General features: G+C 40.2%; 1 protein-coding gene across 2 annotated transcripts in view; it reads right to left on the reverse strand.

Annotated features, from left to right (window-relative positions):
* Positions 1-1,434: 1,434 nt before the first annotated feature.
* xpo7 (exportin 7) overlaps positions 1,435-10,000 on the reverse strand; it is a 48,285-nt gene continuing 39,719 nt past the window's right edge. Inside the window, exons 19-27 of one of the 2 annotated variants that reach the window (XM_079658789.1) lie at positions 9,902-9,990; positions 8,778-8,885; positions 6,745-6,827; positions 5,660-5,874; positions 4,929-5,067; positions 4,610-4,767; positions 3,562-3,660; positions 2,440-2,567; positions 1,435-1,531 (exon numbers count right to left, since the gene is read on the reverse strand). In XM_079658789.1, coding sequence (XP_079514915.1) covers positions 1,438-1,531; positions 2,440-2,567; positions 3,562-3,660; positions 4,610-4,767; positions 4,929-5,067; positions 5,660-5,874; positions 6,745-6,827; positions 8,778-8,885; positions 9,902-9,990 — 1,113 coding nt within the window. In that variant the 3' untranslated portion in view covers positions 1,435-1,437. Of the gene's footprint in view, positions 1,532-2,439; positions 2,583-3,561; positions 3,661-4,609; positions 4,768-4,928; positions 5,068-5,659; positions 5,875-6,744; positions 6,828-8,777; positions 8,886-9,901; positions 9,991-10,000 lie in introns of both variants that reach the window. The other variant, XM_079658788.1, reaches the window with a different exon arrangement.

Here is a 10,000-nt window from a genome sequence, read left to right on the forward strand (position 1 = left end):
TAGAGAAGGGATAATCTGAGAGAATATTTAGGAGTTTATGGGATTAAAAAGGTCGAATTACGAGCAAAAAAATAGATAATATCCACGTTTTCTCGTAGATTTACTTGAGAAAAAGATTTCGTTTTGTGTGTGTGTGAGAGACTGTGTGTGAGAGACTGTGTGTTCTGTGTGTGTGTCTGTGAGTGTGTGTTTCTGGTAGATTTATTCCGTTTATTTCCGGGAATTTATTCGAAAAATCTTGATTATTCTCCGATATGAAAGTTGTGATGTTCCCGTGAGTGAAGCTGTGAATGAAAGAGAAACAACTTGGTATTTTTTTGGGTTAAAGTAAAAACATATGTGGGATATTCTCAGAGATTCAAGTCGTTTCATTAATGTGGAAGAAAAGAGATTTTGATTTAAATTATCACAAACATTTTAATTTATTCTTCGAAAATACCCAAGTTTTTTTGTCGACTCAAACGCGAGAGAATTTTTGTTTTATTATTTTAACCAAAAGTGTCTTTTCAGAATATTAATAATGGTAGAGATTAGCTCCTCCCCCGGCTCCATAACTTATGTATTCTCATCACTTAAAGAGGACTTCCAGATGTGTATATTTATATAAGTGGATTATTTTTAATTAGTGTTTGAAATTATTTCTGTAAAAAAGTATCTGGAAGAGGCTCGTGCTGCGTTCACTGCCACAGATTACTGCAGGAAAGCAGAGTGATCACGCATTAAAGGAAAACTTCACCTCAAAAATTGTAAAGATTGTTGTTTTTGTTGTTGTTGTTGTTGTTGTTGTTGCACCACGCTGAAACGTAACATCGTGTTTTGGATTTCAGACGCAGTGATGGTGTCTTGCAGGATGTTTATTGGTGATCATTAAAGGTGTAGTATCCCTTTAAGAGTCGATGCCGTCCCTTTAATTGCCCCCCGTGTATTTACATCACTTCCTCCAGAGACTTCAGTAAAATGTACAACATGGATGCTCTGACTTCCTGTTTGTCCCCCCCCCCCCCCCCACTAACTCACTACACTGTAAAAGCTCAATCACACTTTTTTTTTTTGTCATTTAGATTTTTGTGGTTTTTCCTCGACGACGCTCCTGTGTTTTTAAATTCGATCATTATAAACATTGTTCAAAATGTTACGAAAAAAAATGTACACTTGGGTTTTTTTTCCGGGGTTTTTCTATACAAGGCAGGCAGAAAGCAGATTACTTACGTTTTCAACCCCACATTCCCTCCCCCTTTTCCTCCCTTTACTCCCCCCGCGCTTTTAGACCATCGCTTTAAAATAGATCTGTATATATTTATATATGCTTATATCAAAAAGAGGAGGGGGGTGGAGTTTAACCAGCGTTTGGAGGGGGGGACAGGTGACAGGTGAGCACCGGGCCCATGGGGGGGGGATGCAGGTAGATGGGAGGGGGTCAGTCGGATGGGGGGAATGTCAGCTCATCATATCGTTGCTGTTAACGCCGTACGTTGAGTTCTTCATGCTGTCGTTCACTTCACGTCTGAAAACGGACAGATTCTGAGTAAACCTGGGGGAGAGAGAGAGAGAGAGAGAGAGAGAGAGAGAGAAGAGAGAGAGAGAGAGAGAGAGAGAGAGAGAGAGAGAGAGAGAGAGAGAGAGAGAGAGAGAGAGAGAGAGAGAGAGAGAGAGAGAGAGAGAGAGAGAGAGACAGGGAGATTGAGAGGGAGGGAGAGAGAGAGGGAGAGAGGGAGAGAGAGAGAGAGGGAGAGGGAGAGAGAGGGAGAGGGAGAGAGATATGGAGAAGGAGAGAGAGAGAAAGAGAGAGAGAGGGAGAAAGAGGGAGAGAGAGGGTTATTATCACGTTTAAACTGGTATCAGAGATGTTCCTCTATCAGATTTATTCTAGCCCTAAATAAATAAATATTAATTAAATATCTATTTCTTGAATTGGGATCAATAAAGTACTTCTTATCTTAGCCAATCACATGCGATGTGTTGGAGCGCTGGCCAATAGGAGCGCGAGTGTGAGGACGTTTAAAATAAGTATCATTAAAAATTATTTTAGAAATATAAATAAATATATCGAATAAAACAATAAGACATAAAGAGAGAGAGATTATGTTTACCTGTCTCTGTGTGTGTGTGTGTATGTGTGTATGTGTGTATGTGTGTATGTGTATGTGTATGTATGTGTGTGTGTGTGTGTGTGTGTGTGTGTGTGTGTGTGTGTGTGTGTGTGTGTGTGTGTGTGTGTGTGTGTGTGTGTGTGTGTGTGTGTGTCTCTGTCTCCGTGTGTTACCTGTCTCTGTGTGTGTGTCTCTGTGTGTGTGTCTCTGTCTCCGTGTGTTACCTGTCTCCGTGTGTGTGTCTCTGTGTGTGTGTCTCTGTCTCCGTGTGTTACCTGTCTCTGTCTCTGTGTCTCTGTCTCCGTGTGTTACCTGTCTCTGTGTGTGTGTCTCTGTCTCCGTGTGTTACCTGTCTCTGTTCTTGGTGAGCAGGTTCCTCTCGATGCCCTCCATCAGGTTCTCAAAACACAAGTGCATCGCCTGCTGCTTCTCCGGAGGCTGGCTGTTCACGATGCTGTTCCTCAGGTCTGCAAAGTACTGCACACACACACACTGTTAACACACACACACACACAGTTAACACACACTGTTACCACACACACACACACACTGTTAACACACAAGAGGCGCTTTCACACCAAGTACTTTTCCCACAAAGGTTCCTGAGAACTCTTTAGTTCTGATGAACTAAGTTCAGATCGCGTTCTCACTGGAATAAGTTCCTGAGGAGGATTAGGCAAATGAAGCCGCTGACGTCACTTCTTCTTCTTCTGCTTTGGGTTTACTGGCAGGCCGCAAACAACTTCACGGCGTATACTGCCACCCGGAGTCCCCGGCCGGAAGTCCCCGGAGTTGGGGACTGGCTTCAGTAGAAGCTGCTGGGACTCCCAGCAGCTTCTACTGAAGCCTTCAGAGTAAATCGCCAGAACGTCGACACCTCCTCTTCTCCACCGCTCCCATGTTTTCTTTGTGTTGCCATAAGTTAGTCTCTCTCCGTTCGTGCGCGGGGCTAATGCTAATGCGAGGATAATAAAATGGCGGCTTCACAAAACGTTTTGGGGAGTTTTACGGGGCGTGGTTTGCAATCCGCCCAGCCAACCAGAAAAAGGTTCTGATTAACACATTTTTAGTTCCGGTGCTTTTTGGTGTGAACGCTACATTTCGGAACCATATCTGAACTAAAGTGGGAAAAGTACTGCGGTGTGAACGCCCCTAAGGGTCGTGTCAAATGATCATAGAGTCATTTAAAAACATTTAGTCTTATAGTCTTGTGTGTGTTTAGCAGAGACAGACGTTTAGGGTTTACATGTCAGGAGGAAGAGGAAGAGGAAGAGGAAGGTGGATGTAAAGACTGGAGGTGTAAGGGCTTGATGAAGGGACGGAGGAGCAGCTGTTTCCTCATGAACACACAGAGACTGAAAGCAGCTCTGTTCCTGTGTGTCTGTGTGTGTGTGTGTGTGTGTGTGTGTGTGTGTGTGTGTGTGTGTGTGTGTGTGTGTGTGTGTGTGTGTGTGTGTGTGTGTGTGTTTACCTTCTCGTTGAGCAGGATGAGGCCCAGCAGGGGGCGGGACATGGACCACTGGTTCCTGCAGTCCTCGAAGATGATGATGTTCAACACCGTGGACAACATCTACACACAACAAGAACAACGTTTAGATGTTTCAGTAAAATAACATCCGGTTCATCAATTGTTTCAGAAACACAAAGGGAAGAACAAGGTTCATGTTTACATGTTTTAACATTTACACACACACCCAATGTACACACTGGGCTCCTGCACGTTTCACCAACTCAAGACCTGTTTAAGAGTTTAAGACTTTTTAAAGACTTTTAAAAAACTTTTTAAAGACTTTTAAAAAACTTTTTAAAGACATTTTTTGAGACTTTTTAAAAACTTTTAAAAAACGTTTTAAAGACTTTTAAACGACTTTTTAAAAACTTTTTAAAGACTTTTTTAGACTTTTTAAAGACGTTTTAAAGACTGTTTAAAGACTTTTAAAAAACTTTTTTAAAGACATTTAAAAAACTTTTTAAAGACCTTTAAAAAAAAATTAAAAACTTTTAAAATACTTTTTAAAGACCTTTTTTAGACTTTTTAAGACTTTTTAAAGACTTGTTTAAAGACTTTTTAAGACTTTTTAAAGACTTGTTTAAAGACTTTTTAAGACTTTTTAAAGACTTGTTTAAAGACTTTTTAAGACTTTTTAAAGACTTTTTAAAGACTTTTAAAAGACTTTTTAAAGACTTTTTAAAGACTTTTTAAAGACTTTTAAAAGACTTTTTAAAGACTTTTTAAAGACTTTTTAAAAACTTTTAAAAGACTTTAAAAGACTTTTTGAGACTTTTTGCAGCCCGGACATTTCCCCCAAAACAAATTTAGACGCTATCGCAACACAGAAGTACCTTTCAAATCCAATCATTTTTAAGACCTTTCTTATTATTTGGATCATATTTCAGACCTTTTTAAGGCCTGAAATTCTGATTATGAAATGTAAGACCTGCAGGAACCCTGATGTTTGACAGACGTGTTTTCTGACATGTACAGATGTATTTATGATGTTTGATATATGTTTTCTGACCTGCTGGATCATCTCGGGGTGCTGCTGCATGATGTGCAGGAATCGATCGTCCGTGGCCATGGGGGTCGGGCGTTTCTTGGTGGAGCGCGAGAGCTGCTTGAAGAGATACGTGACGATGTGATCCAGACTGGAGCAGCAGCCCGTACACACCATCGTATCTGAAACACACACCCCATGGAAAACAGTTAGGGTTAAGTGAACGCTGTGTGTGTGTGTGTGTGTGTGTGTGTGTGTGTGTGTGTGTGTGTGTGTGTGTGTGTGTGTGTGTGTGTGTGTGTGTGTGTGTGTGTGTGTGTGTGTGTGTGTGTGTGTGTGTTACCCAGTGCAGTGAGCCCCTCGCTGATGGAGGACAGGATGTACATGACGACGTGTGGCTCCAGGCTGGCGATGAAGTTCATGTGATCCTGAGTCAGGACCTCCAGCAGAGAGTAGAACGACTGACTCAGCTTCGGGTAGTCCTGCAGGGGGGGGATAAACACCCCTTGTTGTTAAATACAAACTATGTGCAATATACAACTGGCTGCTAAATCCTCAGAACGGTTACAGGATGTGTAATTTGTAATTTTGTTATTTTGAATACTTCTTTATGCTTCTGTTGCCCCTTTCACACCAACGCGGTTCCAGACCGGTTCAGAGCCAGAGCCTGATGATAAGCACCTGTTTTCCTGTTCACACCGCAGCCGGCTCTTTTCTGCTGGAACAATGTGCATTCCCCCTGAGGGACTAATAAAGGGATTCTGATTCACCCCCGAAACAACTCGGAGTGTTGGAGGTTTATTGGGAGTTTATTGGGAGTTTACATTTACTGAAAAAAACCTGTTTCTTAAAGGGTTGTTTTGTAGATTTGTTTATTTTATAACTTTAATCTCAGAGAATATCAAATCTCTTTTTATAAATAATTGTGATTTGAGTTCTTCTTCCTCCACCTTTATCTGAGGAGTTACCTCAAAATGAGATGCTAGTTTCTCACTAACGCGTGTAATCTGTCATCGGCCTGCAGGATGAACACCTGTGTGGTTCCATGTCATTAACGTGTTGCTGTTGACTCACGAGCAGGTCGCTGTGTGGGATGGACAGCAGCAGCTTGATGAAGGTCTGCAGGGCGTTGTCCAGCGCGTCGTCTCCGTAGAGTCTGAAGACCCCGAAGTTGACGTAGTTCCCGCTGAGGACGGCCTTCAGCATGGCGAAGCAGACGCTGACTCCTTTCAGCTTCACGCCGTACACCTGGTCTTTAGGAACCTCGCCCAGCGTCAGGATGCGGTTCCCTGCACACGAGAGCCAGAGCATTATTTAGATCATCTGTTGGGAAAACAGTGAGCGTCCTCTTCCAACATGAGAGTACCCTGATCACAAAGGTATCAACTGTAGCTTCATGACAGGATGTGTGATGACCTAGCAGAGCATCAGGACTGTTTGAGGCATATGATAGCTATGTGATTAACATGATGATTCAGTCTCTATGGAGAGAGACATATGACAAGCATGATCATTTCTGACGTGGAGCTAATCTGAAGTAAACATTGAATACTGCTTTCTATTCCTCCATCTTGTGACTGGGTAACTCCCTCTCTTGGATATCAGCATGTGAAGGACACTGTTCAGGAACTAGTTGATGCTCTGTATGTGATGACTCCTTCCATTCTGGAGAGGATCACAGATACATGGATCCTGAGATTGAAGCTCAAGCCGGGGACCAGGGAGAGTTTTCTAACGTTATTTATTCATCTGGAAAAACACCACTGGATATTCTGTAATAAACATTTTTTAATTACATCTTTTGCATTTCTTGTATATAAATTTGAAAAGCTACATAAAAACATGTTGTCGGATAATTAATAAACTGATTATTAATTTCAGTTTATTTAAATAACCCAAGCAATTATTAACCGGTGCAAAACTAAAAAGAGTTTAGATCAACTTATTACAATTGGAACAATTATTTATATCTTTATTCATAGGACCCTGTATATATATTTGAATATAAAAATGTTTACAGTTTTAATGTTATTTATTGTAGTTGTGTTAATATGAATATTGTATTTTCTCTTGTTGCATATTTTTACTTAAATAAATACAGTACTTTCATTCTGAATGATACACGCTTCTCTAGAGATTCATGGAGAAGAATAAATTACCGTATGTGGTGATCATCTTGCTGGTTTCTCTGAACAGCAGGATGCCGTTCGGCGACGACACGTCAAACTGGAGCCTCTGAGACCTGCAGGGAATAACACATCAATATTCAATCACATTAATAACATGCAGCATGAAGCAGGTGGGAAGTAGTGGAGTACAAATACTTCCTTACTGTACTTAAGTACATGTTTCTGCTATCAGTACTTTACTCCACTACTTCTTTTTCCGAAAACTGAACTCAAATACCTGTACTTTCTACTTCTCACATGTTGAACTCAAATACCTGTACTTTCTACTTCTCACATGTTGAACTCAAATACCTGTACTTTCTACTTCTCACATGTTGAACTCAAATACCTGTACTTTCTACTTCTCACATGTTGAACTCAAATACCTGTACTTTCTACTTCTTACATGTTGAACTCAAATACCTGTACTTTCTACTTCTTACATGTTGAACTCAAATACCTGTACTTTCTACTTCTCACATGTTGAACTCAAATACCTGTACTTTCTACTTCTTACATGTTGAACACAAATACCTGTACTTTCTACTTCTTACATGTTGAACACAAATACCTGTACTTTCTACTTCTTACATGTAGAACTCAAATACCTGTACTTTCTACTTCTTACATGTTGAACTCAAATACCTGTACTTTCTACTTCTTACATGTTGAACACAAATACCTGTACTTTCTACTTCTCACATGTTGAACACAAATACCTGTACTTTCTACTTCTCACATGTTGAACACAAATACCTGTACTTTCTACTTCTTACATGTTGAACTCAAATACCTGTACTTTCTACTTCTTACATGTTGAACACAAATACCTGTACTTTCTACTTCTCACATGTTGAACTCAAATACCTGTACTTTCTACTTCTTACATGTTGAACTCAAATACCTGTATTTTCTACTTCTCACATGTTGAACTCAAATACCTGTACTTTCTACTTCTTACATGTTGAACTCAAATACCTGTACTTTCTACTTCTTACATGTTGAACTCAAATACCTGTACTTTCTACTTCTCACATGTTGAACACAAATACCTGTACTTTCTACTTCTCACATGTTGAACTCAAATACCTGTACTTTCTACTTCTTACATGTTGAACTCAAATACCTGTACTTTCTACTTCTTACATGTTGAACTCAATTACCTGTACTTTCTACTTCTCACATGTTGAACTCAAATACCTGTACTTTCTACTTCTTACATGTTGAACACAAATACCTGTACTTTCTACTTCTTACATGTTGAACTCTAATACCTGTACTTTCTACTTCTTACATGTTGAACACAAATACATGTAGGATGTGTGTACTTCTCCTTAAGTACAGGATGTGTGTACTTCTACTTGAGTAAAGGATGTGTGTACTTCTACTTTAGTAAAGGATGTGTGTACTTCTACTTGAGTAAAGGATGTGTGTACTTCTACTTGAGTAAAGGATGTGTGTACTTCTCCTTGAGTACAGGATGTGTGTACTTCTCCTTGAGTAAAGGATGTGTGTACTTCTCCTTGAGTAAAGGATGTGTGTACTTCTCCTTGAGTACAGGATGTGTGTACTTCTACTTGAGTAAAGGATGTGTGTACTTCTACTTGAGTAAAGGATGTGTGTACTTCTCCTTGAGTACAGGATGTGTGTACTTCTCCTTGAGTAAAGGATGTGTGTACTTCTCCTTGAGTAAAGGATGTGTGTACTTCTCCTTGAGTAAAGGATGTGTGTACTTCTACTTGAGTACAGGATGTGTGTACTTCTACTTGAGTAAAGGATGTGTGTACTTCTCCTTGAGTAAAGGATGTGTGTACTTCTCCTTGAGTAAAGGATGTGTGTACTTCTACCTGAGTACAGGATGTGTGTACTTCTACTTGAGTAAAGGATGTGTGTACTTCTACTTGAGTAAAGGATGTGTGTACTTCTCCTTGAGTAAAGGATGTGTGTACTTCTCCTTGAGTAAAGGATGTGTGTACTCGTGCCCTCTCTGGTATTCAGACCCTCTACAGGTGTATCGGGGTTACCTGTTGTGCACCAGCTCTGCCATGAGCTTGAGGACGGGAGTGGTGCATGCTGGGTCGTGGTACCACAGCTCGATGGCTCTCTGCAGGATGGGCATGTAGGCTGGATACCTGAGGCTCGAGTTAAGGACGCTTATTAAAAACCACACTGACGGGATATTAAATATTATTATAAAAGGAGATTATTATTTTCGAAGCGGTACGGCAGCATCCGGACGGAAACCACCACTCAGAGACAGTTTCTTCCTAAAGGCAATAAGACTGCTGAACACCTGGACTCTGAAGAACGTCCGTAACATTCATCTGGTCGCATCTTGCTAATTATCTATCTACATATCATATTCCATTTACTGTATACAGACTCTACTTGCACTATTTCTATTCTATTTGTATTGTGTCCTATATATTCATGTTGCTCTGTTGGAGGACTTTAGTTTTTCATTGACATATATACACATGATGATAAAGATTTGAAACTTGAATTTTGTGGAAAAGTCATAATTTTAAAAAAGTCAAGATTTTGAGAAATAAGTCATAATTTTAGATTTTGGGGAAAAAGTCAGAAATTTAAGATTTTCGGAAAAAAGTCAGAATTTTAGGATTTTGAGAAAAAAATCAGAATTTTAAGATTTTGGGGGGAAAAGTCAGGATTTTTTTGATTTTCTGAATTTTGAGAAAAAGTAAGATTTTTTAGATTTTCAGAGAAATGTCAGAATTTATGAAAAATGCCTAGATCCATCTTTTATTTGATTTATCTGTTTTATGTCCTCTATACATTCATGCTGCTCTGTTGGAGGACTTGCGTTTTTACTGTAGCTGCTGAGCTCACGGGGATGAAGCCTTGAAACTTGAATTGTGTGTTTAATAATAGTTTGTCTCCTTGTGAAGACGATAGAGCTTTAGACCGCTCACTAAAGTACGCTATAAATCCAACACGTAGCTAGTTAACGTTTCTCTTTCTGGAGTAAAGGTGCAGGGCTTGTTATTTAGTCACAGGGAATGTGAGCGACCCCTGCCTGCAGGCGAGCAGCATTAACCCTTAACATGTAAACTATTAAACAGGAGCGTAACATCACGTCTACACGGCAGCTGCTGAGCGCATGGAGCCTTGAGTGCTGGGAGGATACATCCAGTCGAAGAGCATCATGAAGCTGGTTTTGGCGTTGAAGGCGAAGGCGATTCCTCGCAGGTCTCGAACCAAACCCACCAGAGTCCTCTGCAGGAAG

Source organism: Notothenia rossii, assembly GCF_949606895.1.
Source record: "Notothenia rossii genome assembly, chromosome: 11".
Taxonomy (NCBI): domain Eukaryota; kingdom Metazoa; phylum Chordata; class Actinopteri; order Perciformes; family Nototheniidae; genus Notothenia; species Notothenia rossii.